Here is an 18,459-nt window from a genome sequence, read left to right on the forward strand (position 1 = left end):
AGCTCCATCCTTCACACATGAATGAAGTCCCTCCCTCAGACTCCTCTTCTCCAAGCTACCAGCCCCAGCTCCCTCAGCCTGTCCTCAGCAGAGAGATGTTCCACTGCCTGCAGCAGCTTTGTGGCTCTGTGGTGGACTCTTTCAATCAGTTCCCTGAGGTCCTAAGCAGCCCAGAATTGAACACAATATTCACAGAATCATAGAATCAACAAGGTTGGAAGAGACCTCCAAGATCATCCAGTCCAACCTAGCACTCAGCCTTATCCAATCAATTAGACCATGGCACTAAGTGCCTCATCCAGTCTTGAACACCTCCAGGGATGGCAACTCCACCACATCCCTGGGCAGCCCATTCTAATGCAAATCATTCTTGCTGGGAAGAACTTCTTCCTAACATCCAGCCTGAACCTGCCTTGGCACAGCTTGATGCTCTGTCCTCTTGTTCTGTCTCTGGGTACCTGGCAGAAGAGACCCCACCTGGCTACAGTGTCCCATCAGGTAGTTGTTGAGAGCAATGAGGTCTGCCCTGAGCCTCCTTTTCTCCAGGCTGAACAACCCCAGATGTGGCCTCATCACAAACTTACAGATGAGCTCAGAAAACTCTTGCAGTGACAGAAAGCAGTGGAACAGCCATCACCTGTATGAAAGGCACACCAGTTCTTTCGATTGCAATCACACCCACAGTCTGGTTCACTTCCAAGTCAAGAATCAAGATTTCTCTGGGATACAACAGGAGCATGTAGTTCCTTTTAGAAGGCAAAAATGACAACTGAAGACAGTCGTTGAGTGTTACAGATTCAGCACTGTAAAACAGCAGACAGAAATGTTAAATCAGATGGTCTCAGCAAATGCTTCCAACTCAACAGCACATATCTGCAGTTTTCATAAGGCATTCCCCATTTTGATCACTGGGCAACTGCAGAATTCCATTTCATTGCTGCAAAGCATCACTGACCTTTGAAAGCTTTTGTCTAAAGAAGACTGCAATGTTACCATGGATGTGATGCAAATGGAACAACTACAATCTTACAGTCATGTCAAACACAGAGCTGTGCACTAGCTGCCATACCATTTACTCTTAACTATACTGCTGACTTCCATTTCTATATACAGGAGGGCTGAGGAGGGACAACTGACAAGGTCTTGTCATGACAGGACAAGGAAGAATGGGTTTAAAATGTCAGAGGGGATATTAGGAAGATGCTGTTGACAAAGAAGGTGGTGAGACACTGGCACAGGTTTCCCAGGGAGGTTGTGGATCACAGAGTCACAGAATGTGATCTTTCATCACATTCAGTGATTCTGTGATGCACAGCCTCCCTGGAGGTGTTCAAGGCCAGGTTAGATGAGTTCTTGAGTGATCTGTTCTAGTAGGAGGTGTCCCTGCCTACAGCAGTGGTTGGAACTGATGAGCTTTGAGGTTTCTTCCAACCCAAACCATGGTGGGTGGTGAGACACTGGCACAGGTTGCCTAGGGAGGATGTGGATCACAGAATCACAGAATGTGATGGACTCTCTCCAGCAGGTTCTTGTCTCTCTTGAACTGTGGAGCCCAAACTTGGACACAGTATTCCAGGTATGGATTCACCAGAGCAGAGGGGGAGAACCTCCCTGGGTTTGCCTCTGACCACAATGAATTTTCTTTTTTCAACTAATTATCTTAAAGGTTTTCTCCTAATTGTACACATGAAATATATAGGCAGAAAAAAACATTAACTGAGGAGAAATATTTGCCACCCACCTTGGCTTTTCATTACTGATTAGTATTTTTACTTTATCAAGGGCCTTTTTAGCTCCTGTAGCAGCAGCCAGCTTGTTGTGAGAAGGACTGGAATGGGGACTAGAGATGTAAACTTTCTTCCCTGAGCTGGCAGGAGCTTTGGAAGGAGAGAAGTCAGAGATGAACACTATTCCTTCACTGGTGAGCACTGTATCAAGAAAAACAATTGTTATTGTAGCAAAGAACAACCTGCAACTTGAATGTAGCATCCCACTTGAATGAAATTTAGCTGTAATATGTCATATTAGGGAGAAAAGCCTTCATTCTAGAAACCCAGCAACTTCCATTTAAAAGCAGCAGATGGTCCATTACAATTAATTCATACTAGAACTAGATGATCTTTGAGGTCACTTCCAAACTAAACCATTCTATGATTCTCCCCCTCTACTCCACACTTGTGAGACTCCACCTGGAGCACTGTGACTAGTTCTGGAGCCACTGTTACAAGAAAGATCTGGAAGTGCTGGAAGGTGCCCAGAGAAGGGCCACAAGGATGATCAGAGGGCTGGAGCTGCTCTGCTACGGGGACAGGCTGAAAGAGTTGGGGTTGTTCAGTTTGAAGAAGAAATGCTCCAAGGAGACTTTATTGTGGCCTTCCAGTATCCGAAGGGGGCAACAGGAAAGCTGAGGAGGGACATTCTAGGCTGTCAGGTAGTGATAAGACTGGGGGGAATGGAACAAAGCTAGAAGTGGAAAGATTCAGATTGGATGTTAAGAAGGAATTCTTCACCATAAGAGTGATGAGACACTGGCACAGATTGCCCAGGGAGGTGGTGGAATCCCCATCCCTGAAGTTTTTAAGGCCAGTCTGGATGTGGCTCTGAGCAACCTGATCTAATGTGAAGTGTCCCTGTCCATGGCAGGGAGCTGGAACTAGATGATCCTTGAGGACACTCCCAGCCCTGACAGTTCTATCATTCTATATCCACTAAATGCACTTTAGTCTATACTAAAAAGATACTGTGGAAATTACTGACAGAAACTTCTTGGCTGTTCAGAACAGTTACTCTGTTAACTAAGCTTCACAATGCAAACAGGACTCAAGGTTGCCCACACTGTATCACTATTGTTTGTTCTTGTGCAAAGGATGGTTGGACTTGATGATCTTAGAAGTCTTCTTCCAACCTTAATGATTCTCTGATTCTATGGCTCAAAGAACAGTTCATTCATATCTTTTATGTTGCTGCACAAAGATTCAGCTAAGTGGCAAGATGGAGCTAAAACCTCACTCTGTGCTTATATGATGGATTGACAGGTAACAAGAAAATACAACCACAAAAGCCAGGAACTGCACTGTCTCATTACACATCAGGAGTGAGGAAGCTAAACTAAAGAATAAAATAGTGACTCTGACTTCTCCTAGCTTTGTCCTTATAAAATGTGAGTAATTCTGCATTACATCCCCCTTGATGACTGCATTGCTTCTGAAACTGCAGTCCACACTGTATTCCTGTCTGTTATAAGTAACCTTTACTCTTGGTCTACTCATCTCAGTGATTCCCTCTCAGCATCAATCCTTTTATAGCTTTTAATGTCAGTTTAACAGGGCTCATCACACTGGGCTTCCTCCAGCTCCCTAGCTACACACTTTACAACTCTTAAAGCTTCAAACATCTCTTTGCAGGTCTCCACCTTCTCTGCTCATGCCTAGCTTTCATATTCCCACCCACAATGGCATCAAGTTATAGAAGACTCCACACTGGCCAAAGATTCTCCTGTCTTGGTTTTGAGATGTCTTCTTGGCAACTATGACATTATTTCAGTTGACAGTTGACTGAACATAGGTCAGCAGTATGCCCAGTGGACAAGAAAGCCAATGGCATCCTGGCTTGTATCAGAAACAGCGGCCAGTAAGGACAGGGAGGTGATCATCCTTCTATACTCAGCACTGCTGAGGCCACATCTCAAGCATGATTGTTCAGTTCTGGGCTCCTCATTACAGGAAGGACATTGAGGGGGCTTGAGCATATCCAGAGAAGGGCAGGGAGGCTCATGAAGGGCCTGCAGCACCTGGGCTACAAGGAGCAGCTGAGGGAGCTGGGGGTGTTCAGTCTAGAAAAAAAGAGGCTGAGAGCAGACCTCATGACTCTCTACAGCTCCTTGAAAGGAGGATGGAGCAAGACAGCCTCTTTGAGTTGACAAGTGACAGGGCTAGAGGAAATGGTTCCATGCTCTACCAGGGGAGGTTCAGGTTGCATGTTAGGAAATTTCTTCACTTAAAGGATTGTCAAACATTGGAATGGTCTCCCCAGGCAGTGCTGGACTCAACATTCCCAAAGGTATTCAAGTAGCTTGTGGACCTGGCACTTAGGGACATGGTTTGGTGTTCAGTGCTGATGAGCTGGGGGTTGGACTGGATAACCTTCCAGGTCTCTTCCAACCAAACATATTCTGTGATTCTATTCTTTCCAACCCATTACTTTTAGTCTCAGTATTAACCATTTTAAGTCTAACATTTTTTCTGATCACACATTCAAGGTACTTTATACAAATAAACTTACAAGCTAAGTGTGAGGGATCAAAGGGGTCAAATGAAAAAGACAGGATATTTTCAGCATAACTTTTCTTCCAAAGTTTGGTGCCTGTATCTGCATTCCACAGTACAATATAGTTAGGTGGATGAACTGCAAGCAGTAGGTCTCTAGAAGCATCTTGATTCCATAACCACTGCATGTCTGTCAAAAGAAAGAAGGAACAACAGTGACATTTTAAAACCATTCTTCTTCTCTAACATCTCTTTAAAGAGATGAACAATGACTTGTCAAGAACCAGATGCTTTGAAACCAAAGTTTCCCTTCTGGCCTGAATTTATGTTTTTAACAAGCAACAAGAAACTGAGTTATAGCTGTCTAAATACATGCACACAACTCACATCCTAGCTGAGGAATTCAGATCTTTTCAGACAGTGCATCACTTCTCCCTTCATTGAAACAGTGAGGCTCCAGCTGTTATCCTACACACAGAAAACCTACAGATCACTCTGGTGCTCCATCTCTGTATTTGCACCGTTTTCTACAGGCTTGTAAAAACCCAGAAGCCTCAGAAACAGCTGGAAAGCAAAATCAAAGCTGCTTTTTTTAGAGACTGAGGGAGTTGGGGCTGTTCAGTCTGGAGGTGACCTTATTGTGGCTTTTCAATATCTTAACGGGCCTACAATAAAGCTGGGGAGGGACTTTTTAGGCTGTCAGGGAGTGATAGGACTGGGGGGAATGGAACAAAGCTAGAAATGGAAAGATTCAAACTGGATGTTACGAAGAAGTTCTTCAGCATGAGGGTGGTGAGAGCCAGGAATGGGTTCCTCAAGGTGGTGGTGGAAGCCTCATCCCTGAGAGTGTTTAAAGCCAGGCTGAATGAGGCTCTGGACAGCCTGATGTAGTGTGAGGTGTCCCTGCCCATGGCAGGGGGGTTGGAACTGGATGATGATAGAATCATAAAAACCAAGCAGGTTGGAAGAGACCTCCAAGATCATCCAGTCCAACCTAGCACCCAGCCCTATCCTTGTGGTCCCTTCCAACCCAGACTGATTCTATGATTACTGCTGAACCAAATCAGAAGACACAACAGAATTTTAAATCTGTTGCTTATTTACATTTTTTTCCCACCCAGAGAAAAAAATTGGGTCTGAAAACTTACAGAAATCTTCAAACAGCATGGTCAAAAGCAATCAAACATTCAGTGAATGGGTATAAATAAAAAGCAACTTATAACACACAGGCACACAAAAAGAAATAAAACTTAATCAAACTAAGTGCAGTCAATAGAATAAATTTTCAGTGTCCCACAAGGAGGCATAGAATGTTTTATCTGGTTTCACAGGACTAATAAAAACAGAGTAATAATAAGACAACCTAATTTCACAGGTGGGTTTTCATCATAATGGGATTCCAAATGAAAACCAAACATATAACACAAGCCATAATCAGAGGTCTTTAAAATAGAGCAATGTAAGTTATTCTTAGAAACTCATTAAGTTTGGCAGAGGGGGAGGGGGGGAAATAAAGAAGAGAAAAAGAAATAAGAGTTCTAAATTTTACTTCATCAATAATAAGAACAACTAATACAACACTTACCTCCAGGCCAGGCTTCCAGCCTCTAGCACAAGCAAAACTAAATCTTCATAAATCCTTTCTTCAGGCTTTTTTGTTTGCTTGTTTGGGATTTTGTTTTGGTTTTTTTTTTCTTGACAGAGGTTGTTTTTGTTGTTGGTTTGGGTTTGCTTTTGCTTTTTTTTCTGGATTGGTTATTTTTTCCCCCCCTAGAGATGTGTGAAATTCCTGAATGCTGTCAAGACTTTCTGTGCAATGGATAAAGAATCATCCACCATCCAGTTGCCCAGAACTGTTTGGATAATTTTTAGGGGGATGTATATTAGACATATTTTGGACATATGCTGTACACCAGGAACAACTTCTTTATTATGAAGGTAGTGGAACACTGGAATAGTTTACCCAGGGAGGTGTTAGGGGCCCCATCCCTGGAGACATTCAAAGTCAGGCTTGACAAGGCTTAGAGCAACCTAAGCGTTGTCAAGCAACCTGATCTAGCTGAGGATGCGCCTGTTGACTGCAAGGGAGTTGGAACAAATGACTTCTGGAGGTGCCTTCCAGCCCAACACATTCTATGACTCTATTTCAGACCTTCCCAGGTGCACTGTGTTACACCCACAGAACAGAAATGAAAGCAGCAAACACCATCACTGAACTCTCCTCTCATATGAAAAAACTCTCCTCCTGCATGTCCTGGGCTGCAGCAAGAGAAGTGTGGCCAGCAGGGCAAGGGAGGTGATCCTCCCACTTTGCTCTCCTCAGACCCCACCTGGAGGACTGTGTGCAGTTCTGGAGCCCCCAACACAAGAAGGACATGGAACTGTTGGAGCCAGTCCAGAGGAGGCCACAAAGATGCTGAGAGGGCTGCAGCAGCTCTATGAGGACAAGCTGAGATAACTGGGTCTCTGCAGCCTGAAGATAGGAAAGCTTGGAGGAGACCTTGGAGTGGCCTTCCAGTATCTGAAGGGGGCTCAAGGAGAACTGGGGAGGGACTATTGACAAGGTCACGTAATGACAGGACAAGGAGGAATGGGTTTAAAGTGGCAGAGAGAAGATTGAAACTTGATATTAGGAAGAAGTTCTTTGCAGTGAGGGTGGTGAGACACTGGCACAGGTTGCCCAAAGATCACATTCTGTGATTCTGTGATCCACAACCTCCCTGGACGTGTTGAGGGCCAGGCTGGATGAGGCCTTGAGCAACCTGTTCTAGCAGGAGGTGTCCCTGCCTATGGCAGGGGGTTGGAACTCGATGACCTTTGAGGTCCCTTCCAACCTAAACCACTCTATGATGCTGTGAAAGCCAAACCCAAGTTATTTCTATCACTTTCACAATTTCTCCTTCTCTTGACTGTTTTAATCCTTGTGTTTTATGTTTACTAGAAATCAAATTCAAATGTGTCATCCTCAGTTTCAAGTCTTCACACTCCTAGCTCCAGCTTTATGTGAAACCTCCCTTATTGACAAGTGTCTTCTCTGCTAAGATGTATGCAGTCACTTTTCACATCTTAATATTGGTATGCAAAGAAAATATCTCTTCACTCCTGTGAATCAAGACAACTGCACAGCTGCTCTCTAGTTATAATGCAAGTGTATATTAGCATGCCAGTATATTCAATGATGAACTACCTCAATAACTGTCAAGGCAGATGTGCATAACCAGAACTCTTAACTCCAGATGGCATTCACATTCAGGTGTGATGCAAAGCACACTATATCCCCAATTCAAAAGCATGAAGATGTCCTTGATATTGTCAATATTATTTCAATCAATCACATTCATAACAGTAGATTGGAACTTTTCATCAGAATATCCCGAGAAATATTACCAAAATTAATTAAATCTCACAGCACCTCTCTGGGAGACAGGTGGGCCCAATCTCAAGCACAACTCCAGGCTGGGTGGTGAGAAGGACTTGGGGGTCTGGGGTGATGAAAAGCTCAGCATGAGCCTGCAGTGTGAGTGCAGCCCAGACAGCAACCCTGTGCTGGGCTGCAGCAAGAGCAGCATGGCCAGCAGGGCAAGGGAGGGGATTCTGCCCCTTTGCTCTGTTCTCCTCAGACCCCACCTGGAGTCCTGTGTGCAGTTCTGTAGTCACCAACACAAGAAGGACATGGAAGTGTCGGAGACAGTCCAGAGGAGGCCACAAAGACAATCAGAAGGCTGCAGCAGCTCTGCTCTGAGGACAGTCTGAGAGAGTTGGGCCTCTGCAGCCTGAAGAATGAAGGCTTGGAGGAGACCTTGCAGTGGTCTTCTGAAGGGGGCTACAAGAGGGCTGGGGAGGGACTATTGACAAGGTCTTGTAATGACAGTACAAGGAGGAATGGGTTTAAAGTGGCAGAGGGGAGATTGAAACTGGATGGTAGGAAGAAGTTCTTTGCAGTGAGGATGGTGAGACACTGGCTGCCCAAGGAAGCTGTTGATGCTCCCTCCCTGGAGGTGTTCAAGGCCAGTCTGGATGAGGCCTTGAGCGACCTGCTCTAGCGGGAGATGTCCCTGCCTATGGCGGGGGGATTTGAGCTGGATGATCTTTGAAGTCCCTTCCATTCTAAACCATTCTGTGATTCTCCCCACACAAACCCCACATCTGTCATTACCTTGAATTGGTTTTGCATGTTCTTGTATTTCACAACGAGCTGTGCCTGTGGCCACATCCCACACAATGATTTTTCCAGTGACATCGGCAGAAGCTAAACGTAAAGAATACGGAGAGCCAATATTGTGATGGTAATTTTCTTTAGCCCATTTAACCTGAAGAGACAGATGAAAACTGGTCAAAGGAGGCAAACTTAAGGCATGATACTACACACTTTCCAGATGGATAAACAAAGAGTAATTCACTCAACTAAACAGCATAGTAACAATTAACATTAATAGCATCTGTGCAACCACACATTTAAGCTACCATCAGCTGTGCATGTTGCAAGTGTGCTGCATGATTGTATGGTTGATACTTTCAGGCCAAGTAAATTGACAGTCCTTGTTCCTGAAGCTAATTACAGCAATCCAGGTGTTGATCTGTTGGAAGGTAGGAGAGCCCTGCAGAGGGACCTGGACAGGCTGGATAGGTGGGCAGAGGCCAATGAGATGAACAAGGCCAAGTGCAGGGTTCTGCACTTTGGCCACAACAACCCCAAGCAGTGCTACAGGCTGGGGACAGAGTGGCTGGAGGAAAGGGACCTGGGGGTACTGATAGACAGTAGGCTGAAGATGAGCCAGCAGTGTGCCCAGGTGGCCAAGTAAGCCAATGGCATCCTGGCCTGCATCAGGAACAGTGTAGCCAGTAGGACAAGGGAGGTTATTCTGCCCCTGTACTCAACACTGGTCAGGGCACACCTTGAGTGATGTGTCCCATTCTGGGCCCCTCAATTCAAGAGAGATGTTGAGGTGCTGGAAGGCATCCAGAGAAGGGCAACAAAGCTGGTGAGGGGCCTGGAGCACAGCCCTGTGAGGAGAGACTGAGGAAGCTGGGGGTGTGCAGCCTGGAGGAGGCTCAGGGGTGACCTCATTGCTGTCTACAACTACCCGAAGGGACATTGTAGCCAGGTAGGGGGTGGCCTCTTCTCCCAGACAACCAGCAACAGAACAAGGGGACACAGTTTCAGGTTGTGCCAGGGGAAGTAAAGGCTGGATGTTAGGAGGAAGTTCTTCACAGAGAGAGTGACTGGCATTGGAATAGGCTGCCCAGGGAGGTGGTGGAGGCACCGTCCCTGGAGGTGTTGAAGCAAAGCCTGGATGAGGCACTTAGTGCCATGGTCTAGTTGACTGGATAGGGCTGGGTGATAGGTTGGACTGGATGATCTTGGAGGTCTCACCCAACCTGGTTGATTCTATTTATCATGGCATCACCCAGGTTGGAAGACAGCTCTAGTATCATCCAGTCCAACCTACCATCCAGCCCTATCCAATCAACTAGATCATAGATGCAATGTATAAAAAAATACCTACTCAAATATTTAGAAGAAACTAAATGGCAGTGTTTGAGTTTCAGTGGGCATCTACAGACCTAGAATCACTGACTTCAAACAAAATGAAAGCTCACATGAAATGAAATGAAGGTTTACAGCTTGTACATCCATCCTAAAACACACCATCTTCCTAATCTAGTAAAAATAAGTATATTGTGGATTGGGGAGGAAGTCTTTCTCCCATACACAATCACAGAATCACCTAGGTTGCAAAAGGCCTTTAAGGTCATGAAGTCCAAGTGTTAAATCATACATGATGTCTCATGTCAAGCTAGTCACAGGATCATAGGATGTTATGGGTTGGAAAGGACCCCAAGAGATCATCAAGTCCAACCTCTAGTCCTGACAAGTGTTATCTTTGTTACCTTTTTCACCCTGTTCTGCACATTGCCACCATTAATTTCCACACATCACTTTCTGGTTTGGGATTTCCAGCTGCAAAGGCTTGCAAGTTGGCAACACTGATGAAAACTACATGTCTTGAAATCTGAAACACTCTGTCTACAAGATGACTCCGTGGAGGTTATAAAGAGATAAGTCCGACACCTTCCTTATCTATTTGACATGGACTTATTTTGCTGTCTGCTTTAAAGGTGAACTTATGCCCCTAAGAGAGGCTGAAGATACCAAAAGAATAAAGAACCCTAAGCTAAGCTAGTGGGAATTGACCTATCACAAAAATGACACTTTCAGTAGCTAGCTGTGTTCTTTCACACCTGACAGAGAAAGGGTGAGGTTAAACACACCACTCACAGCAGACACTTAAAAGACACTGAATAAAAGGTGGGCACCACTAACTCTGCAAGAGTCTACCTGAATAATAACAACTTAGCAAGCAGCTTTTGAAGAGATCTAACTATGAGCTCAAAGTGCCTTTCTACCAGAGTAAGGAAGAAATCTTGGGAGACTCTCCTCTGCCTGCAATTTCAGTGATGCAGTTTCTACTTCCCTGCTATTCACAAGGAGACATCCATGTTACTATCAAAACAATGTAATTACAGAAACCTGCAAAGTTGTTAACTCCTCAGTTAAATATGCATTATTCTGAAGCAAAATCCAAGCCTGGAAAGCTTCATTTCCCAAGGGAAGAGCTGCCATGAAGTTATGAACAACAAAAAAGAGACCTTTAATGCATCCAGTCTCAGCCAGAGCTCATGCTGCTCTCTCCGCCCTCTGTTCTCATTCTAACCACATTGCTCCAACAGTCCTCACACATGATCCCTCTGCTAAAGCAACTTTTTTTCTTACTGGACTGGTCACTGACTCCCTACCCTGACTTCAAAATACAGCAGCACTGGTCAGAAACAGAATCAGAGGTGAAGGTTTTCTACTTTTCACAATCTCACCTAATTTCAAGCCCCTTATTATCACTTTTTATCAGCACATCAGAACGCACACAAGTGAAATTTCAACTCTCAATCAAACCACTCATTCTGTAATTACATTTTCTTTTGTAGAAGTTAACTCTGTAGCATTACATTTAAAGAAATCAGGTACAATCCATGCCATACAAACATCCCACAGATGTCATATGGACAACTAGTCTGAATCTATTGTCACAGAAATCATTACATTATCACACAGTTAATACAACAATCCCAAGTAGCGCTACAGGCTGAGGACAGAGTGGCTGAGAGCAGCCAGGAGGAAATGGACCTGGGGGTACTGATAGATAGTAGGCTGAAGATGAGCCAGCAGCATGCCCAGGTGGCCAAGAGAGCCAATGGCATCCTGGCCTGCATCAGGAACAGTGTGGCCAGTAGGACAAGGGAGGTTATTCTTCCCCTGTATTCAGCACTGCTCAGGCCACACCTTCAGTACTGTGTCCAGTTGTGGGCCCCTCAATTCAAGAGAGATGTTGAGGTGCTGGAACGTGCCTAGAGAAGGGCAACAAAGCTGGTGAGGGGCCTGGAACACAAACCCTATGAGGAGATGCTGAGGGAGCTGGGGTTGTTTAGCCTGGAGAAGAGGAGGCTCAGGGGGGACCTCATTCCTGTCTACAACTACCTGAAGGGACATTGTAGCCAGGTGGGGTTGGTCTCTTCTCCCAGGCAACCAGCAACAGAACAAGGGGACACAGTCCCCAGTTGTGCCGGGGTAGGTCTAGGCTGGATGTTAGGAGGAAGTTCTTCACAGAGAGTGATTGGCATTGGAATGGGCTGCCCAGGGAGGTGGCGGAGGCACTGTCCCTGGAGGTGTTCAAGAAAAGACTGGATGAGGCACTCGGTGCCATGGTCTGGTTGACTGGATAGGGCTGGGTGCTAAGTTGGACTGGATGATCCTGGAGGTCTCTTCCAACCTGGTTGATTCTATGATTCTATGCAAACACACCCAAAGGCCAGGATGTTTCAACAAAAACAGTTAAGCTGACTGCAGAAGGATGATGAAACAATCAGGTTTTGGTTGGTTGGTTTTTTGGTTGCAGGTAGTGGTTATGTTTTAGCTGAAGCATGGGTTTTGGGGAGAGAGGATCTCCTGTAGACTGTTTGCTGGCATGAAGCACTAATACAAAATGGTTTAAGTCACACATACACAGCAGACTTCTTACACACCTCCCTCAGCTTCTTTAGGCTCATGGCATTTACAAACAAAATCAGAAGTCAGGAACTTGAAAATTCTTTACAACTGCATGGAAAAGTTATCTGCAGTGATCATGAGCTCAGTAATTTCTCATGTAATGTCTACTTCTCAAAGAAGAACAGAATTTCTCTTCATTCTTTCTCCTCACAGTCTATTTCTGTTAATAACAAAGCAGCAGACAGTGAGTTTGAGAAATTATCTTATAAATGAAATAAAAACTATTTGGACTTTAGCACTTGGTTTCCTACTCAAATCGTGATCCTTCTCAAAGCTAGTGAACGTTAAGTGAAGAACATTAAAATGCTATCACTACAGGGATGAAAAATTCATTCGGCTACAACTTATTATCAAGCTAAGTGGAGATTTTAAAGCAAGGTCATTATTACAGCTCCCACTTTCATCTTCTGTTTTTCACACAATTACAGACACTGGAATTGATTTGCTCATTTTAAAGGGTAGCCTGAAGAGAACTGAGGCTAAGATTATGCTTTATCCAGCAAGCTGCCAACAGAGAAGCATGGTACTGATATAGGGAGTACTTCTTGCTCCATGATTGCTGCCATAGGCAGCTCAGACCTAACTGACAAAAAACAACTTTTCCTTACTCAGAGACCGGTTAAGTCATTTCATAGAATCAGAATGGTTTAGGTCCAATCCCCATGCCAGAGCAGGATCACCTAGAACAGATCACACAGGAACACATCCAGGCAGATCCTGAATAACTCCAGAGAGGGAGACTCCACAAAGTCCCTGGACAGCCTGTTCCAGGGTCCTGTCACCCTCACAGGGAAAAAAAATTCTCCTCATGTTTACATGGAACTTCCTATGCCTCAACTTGAATCCACAGCCCCTCATCCTCTCATTGGACATCACCCAGCAGAGCCTGGCTCCATCCTATTGGCACTCACCTTTACATATTGATACACAGTAATGAGATTGTCAAGATGGTTTATCTAAAGACAATTACATCTAGCAAAAAAAAAAATCACATGCTATTTCCAGAAGGTCCATTCAAATTTTTTCTTAGAATTATAGAATCATCCAGGCTGGAAAGGATCATCAAGTCCAGCCATTTTGTCCACTCCACCAAGTCCCCAAGCACCAGATCCGTATGGCTTTTAAACACATCCAGGGATCGTTATTTGACCACCTTCCTGGGCAGCCCATTCCAGTGCCTGACAACCCTTCCCATGAAAAAATATTCCTGATGTCCAGCCTAAACCTGCCCTGCAGCAGCTTGAGGCCATACCCTCTCATTCTGTCTTTAGTAACTTCTGAGAAGAGATCAGTGCCTACCTCTCTACAACCTCCTTTCTGGTAGTTGTAGGGAGCAGTAAGGTCTCCCCTCACAGCATCCTTTTTTGTAGGCTGATCAGCCCCAGCTCCCCCTCACAGGACATCTTCCAACCAGGTTGGAAGAGACCTCCAAGATCCAATCTATCACCCAGCCCTACCCAATCAGCTAGACCATGGCACTAAGTGCCTCATTCAGGCTTTGCTTCAACACCTCCAGGGATGGTGACTCCACCACCTCCCTGGGCAGCCCATTCCAATGCCAATCATTCTCTCTGACAACAACTTTCTCCTAACATCCAGCCTAGACCTCCCCTGGCACAACTTGAGGCTGTGTCCCCTTGTTCTGTTGCTGCTTGCCTGGCAGAAGAAACTACAGAAACACAAAAATCCCCAAATCTTCCTATCTAAAAAAAAATGTATTTTTCTTCATAAATCACTGCCTGCTTTCTAATATAACATCTGGGCTAAGGGCTATCAAATATTTCATCTGCCAGCCAAACATGCTTCTGCACCCTCAGTCTGTCATTCTCCAGAGTGACAGAAATGTCCCATCAGAGTAATGATGTATCAAAGAAAGCACATATCAAAGAAATGATGCATCAAAGTGTTCCATGCTTGACCCAAAGCCAAACCCTCTCAAATTTCAAATCAAGGACATTCAAAGCAAAAAATACAGCTAGTCTACACTTAGGCTTAAATGTTAGCCACTTCTTTTTATTCCTAAAACCAAATGTTCAATTTTATTTGCTATTGTTTTTTTTCTACAGCTAAGAACAAAAATAGGAACCTGAAAAGCAACTCTAATCAAAAGGTGCACTGACTACCTCCAGTCATTTTTGTGATAGATAAATTCCCACTAGCTTAGCATTAAGGTTTCTTTATTCTTTTGGTATCTTCAGCCTATCTTAGTTCATCCTTAAAGCAGAACAAGTGCACATCAAATAGATAAGGAAGGAAAGGTCAACCAAAAAAAGATTCACCTAGTATTTTGTAGTGTTAAAGCAGAACAAGTCCACATCAAATAGATAAGGAAGGAAAGGTCAACCAAAAAAGACTCATCTAGCATTTTGTAATGTTACTTAGAAATTTCTGTCCCAAGACACTTCAGTTCTGTGTTCTACAACACTGTTATGTATTTCTATATATTCTATACCTTCAACCTCAGTTCAAATTTCAGCAGGTATGGTTTGATTTAGCTACAAAAGAGATCATGTAACCAACAGGCATTTTACCCCAGATTTTATGTGCAAATCAAGTGCCATATCATGTCAAGCATTTACAATGACTCAGAAAAATAACATATGCACTAGAATCAAGTAATATACCTTAAAACACACATAAACCTCACCTTGACAACGCTAGCTTTGTGTCTTTCCAAAACCTGCAAAGTCTGAGCAGTATCAGCATCAATTACCAGCACAAGAGAATGGCATCCATATGCAATCAAACCTTGCCAGCCCCTAGAAAATCACATATCAACATCAGCAATCAAACAGAAAAGACCAAAAACCACTCCACAGCAAGACTTTTCTTCAAGTTAGATACTTGCTACTAGACACATGCATCAAACAGTAAAAACTGATTAAATAAAACTCAAAAGCATTACAAAATGCTGTTGCTGCACTGTCTGCTGAACCATTTGCTAATGGAACTCTAAGCTACCCCAAAGCATCTCTTTGTCTTCATTCACAGAAATCCTCTCCTGTAAATTTAAGGCAGCAGACAGGAATACATGAAGTGCTTTCCCCAGTTTCATATATGAACATGCAGACAGGCAATGGATTGGGAAGTGCATTCCCAAGTTTCATGTATGAGCATGCAGACAGGCAATGGATTTGAAATTATGGCTTTAATTGCCCTCCCCCATTTTTTCTTCTTAGGCAAACACAGAGCATGTGAACAACAATTAGAGTAGCAACCATAGAATTGTCAGGGTTGGAAACTCAAGGATCATCCTTGGGATCTCAAGGATCATCCAGTTCCAACCCCAATGCTATGGGCAGGGACACCTCACACTACATCAGGCTGCTCAGAGTCTCATCCAGCCTGGCCTTAAACATCTCCAGGGATGAGGCTTCCACCACCACCCTGGGCAATCTGTTCCAGGCTCTCGGCACTCTCATGATGAAGAACTTCCTAACACCCAGCCTGAATCTATCCATTTCCAGCTTTGTTCCATTCCCCCCAGTCCTATCACTACCTGACAGCCTAAAAAGTTCCTCCCCAGCTTTCCTGTAGGCCACTTCAGATACTGGAAAGCCACATTAATGGAAATCTACTGAGGCCTGTCTAACTTCAGAAGGGGCTAATAACAACTATAAAGCAATGGTACATTCCACACAAGTGGGAACAGTCAAAGGAGAAAAAGAAGGTTTTGAAGCAAGAAATTTATATAGAGTACTTCCACATTCATGGCTTTGTAAGATGACAAACCTAAAGGCCACAGTTTAGAAGGGGAAAAAAAGTGACTGGGTTCAGCTCAATCATTTCCCCTGCTGAAGCTTCTGCAGTTTAGGGGTAATGCTCTACAACACAGCTGAGTGAAATCTTTGTTCTGAAACACGATCATAAACCCCAAAACATGTACTGGCAATGTACAGCAAGCCTCCAAAACAGAAGAAATAGAATCACAGAGTATCAGGGACTGGAAAGAACCTCAAAATATCATCTGGTCCAGGCTCTTTGCCAGAGCAGGATCACATAGAGCAAATCACAAAGGAACACATCCAGGTGGTTCTTGAGTATCTCCAGAGATGGAGACTCCACAACCTCCCTGGGCAGCCTGTTCCAGTGATCTGTCACCTTCACAGGGAAAAAAGTTTTCCTCGGGATCACATGGAACCTCCTATGCCTCAGCTTGCACCCGTTGCTCCTCATCCTGTCACTGGGCATCACCGAGCAGAGCCTGGCTGCAGCCTCCTGGCACTCACCCCGTACCTATGTATAAACATTAACGAAGCCACTCCTTAGTGCTCTCCTCTCCCAGCTCCAAGCCTCAGCTCGATCAGGCTCTCCTCGTAAAAAAGATGTTCAACTTCCTTAATCATTTCTGCGGCTCTGTGCTGGACTCTCTCAAGCAGCTCCATGCCCTTCTTGAACTGTGGGGCCCAGAACTGGACACAGTACTTCAGAGGAGGCTTCACCAGGGCAGCGTAGAGAGGAAGGAGAACCTCCCTCGACCTACAAACCACAGCCCTTCCAATCCAACCCAGAACAGCATTAGCACTGCTGGCCACGAGAACGTCCCTGTTCAAAGAGCAGGGCCCCGCGGCAAACCCGGGGCAGGCAGCGCAGAGCAAAGCCCAACCGGCAGCTGAGGAACTGCTAGAGTGAGTCTAGAGGAGGGCCACGATGATGATCAGAGGGCTGCAGCAGCTCTGCTACGAAGACAGGCTACAAGAGTTGGGGCTGTGCAGCCTGGAGAAGAGAAGGCTTCAAGGAGACCTTGGAGTGGCCTTTCAGTATCTGAAGGGGACCTACAGGAAGGCCGGGGAAGGACTACTGACAAGTTCTTATGATGACGGGACGAGGGGTAAGGGGTTTAAACTGCAGGTCAGGAAAAAGCTCTTTGCAGTGAGGCTGGTGAGACACTGGCGCAGGCTGCCCAGGAAGGTTCCAGGTGCTCCCTTCCTGGAGGTGTTCAGGGCCAGGCTGGATGAGGCCTTGAGCGACCCGTGCTAGCAGGAGGTGTCCCTGTCCTCCAACCTAAACCATTCTGTGATTTTACGATGCTATGAAAGGCAGCAGCAAGGCGGCTTGGGGGACGCGGCGGGTCGCGCCCCGGGACACCTGAGCCGCCCCTCTCCTCCGCCACCTCCCCGAGCCCGGCAGACCGCCCGCCCGCGGCCCGGCCCCTCACCAGTCGGCCGCCCCTCTGTTGGGGGCGCTGAGGGCTCCCGTCAGCGTCCGCGCCGGCAGCTTGATGTTGACGGTGAAGCGCTGCATGGCGAGGCTGGGGAGCGCCGGGCGCAGCCGCTCGCCCTGCGCAGCGCCGCCGCGCAGGAAGCGCTGTCTCGGCACTGCCGCCGGTCCGTGCCTCCGGGCTCCGCCGGGGCCGCCGCGGCTCAGGAACGGCAGTTCCGGGGCAGGCTACGTGCGCCGCCGCTCGGGGAGCCTGCACTGCTCCGGGCCCGGCCCCTCTCGGCGCGGGGATTGTTCGCTATCCGCCGAAGTCTGGCTTCCCGGTTCACTCCAGGCAACGCCAGAACAGCCACCCGGACCCGGGCACAAGGCTGCTGCCGCCTCGCTGGCTTTCAGTCACGCATCCTGGAGCGAGCGAGTGGAGGGAACTGAGATTAGGTAGCCTGGAGAAAAGGAGGCACTGAGGAGACTTTCTCGCTCTCTACGACTAGCTGAAAGAAGGCTGCAGCGAAGTGGGAGTTGCGCTGTTCTCCCAAGTAACTAGAGTCATAGAGTGGTGTAGGGTGGAGGGGATCTCAGAGCTCATCCAGTTCCAATCCCCTGCCATAGGCAGGGACACCTCCTGCTAGGACAGGGCACTCAGGGTCTCCTCCAGCCTGGCCTTGAACTGGGCAACCTGTGCCAGTGTCTCACCACCCTCACTGCAAAGAACCCTTCCCTAACATCCAGTTTAAATCTCCCCTCTACCACTTTAAACCCATTCCTCCTCCTCTCATTACAAGACCTTGTCAATAGTCCTTTCCCAGCCCTCCTGGAGCCCTTTTTAGATACTGGAAGGCCACTCCAAGGTCTCCTCCCAGCCTTCTCCAGGCTGCAGAGACCCAGCTTTACAGCCTGTCCTCAGAGCAGAGCTGCTGCAGCCCTCTCAGC

At 46.1% G+C, this 18,459-nt stretch overlaps 1 protein-coding gene across 5 annotated transcripts in view; it reads right to left on the minus strand.

The window, feature by feature from the left end:
* WDR11 (WD repeat domain 11) overlaps positions 1 to 17,638 on the minus strand; it is a 66,217-nt gene extending 48,579 nt beyond the window's left edge. For all 5 annotated transcript variants that reach the window (XR_010302488.1, XM_064144255.1, XM_064144253.1 and 2 more), the window contains exons 1-6: positions 17,528 to 17,638; positions 15,017 to 15,128; positions 8,422 to 8,575; positions 4,282 to 4,455; positions 1,742 to 1,928; positions 638 to 803 (exon numbers count right to left, since the gene is read on the minus strand). Coding sequence is in view for 4 of the 5 variants with exons in the window: in XM_064144255.1 (XP_064000325.1) it covers positions 638 to 803; positions 1,742 to 1,928; positions 4,282 to 4,455; positions 8,422 to 8,575; positions 15,017 to 15,128; positions 17,528 to 17,613 (879 nt within the window). In the remaining variant the exon portion in view is untranslated. The remainder of the gene's footprint in view (positions 1 to 637; positions 804 to 1,741; positions 1,929 to 4,281; positions 4,456 to 8,421; positions 8,576 to 15,016; positions 15,129 to 17,527) is intronic.
* Positions 17,639 to 18,459: the final 821 nt, after the last annotated feature.

This window comes from Pogoniulus pusillus, chromosome 6 (genome assembly GCF_015220805.1).
Source record: "Pogoniulus pusillus isolate bPogPus1 chromosome 6, bPogPus1.pri, whole genome shotgun sequence".
In the NCBI taxonomy this organism is placed as follows: domain Eukaryota; kingdom Metazoa; phylum Chordata; class Aves; order Piciformes; family Lybiidae; genus Pogoniulus; species Pogoniulus pusillus.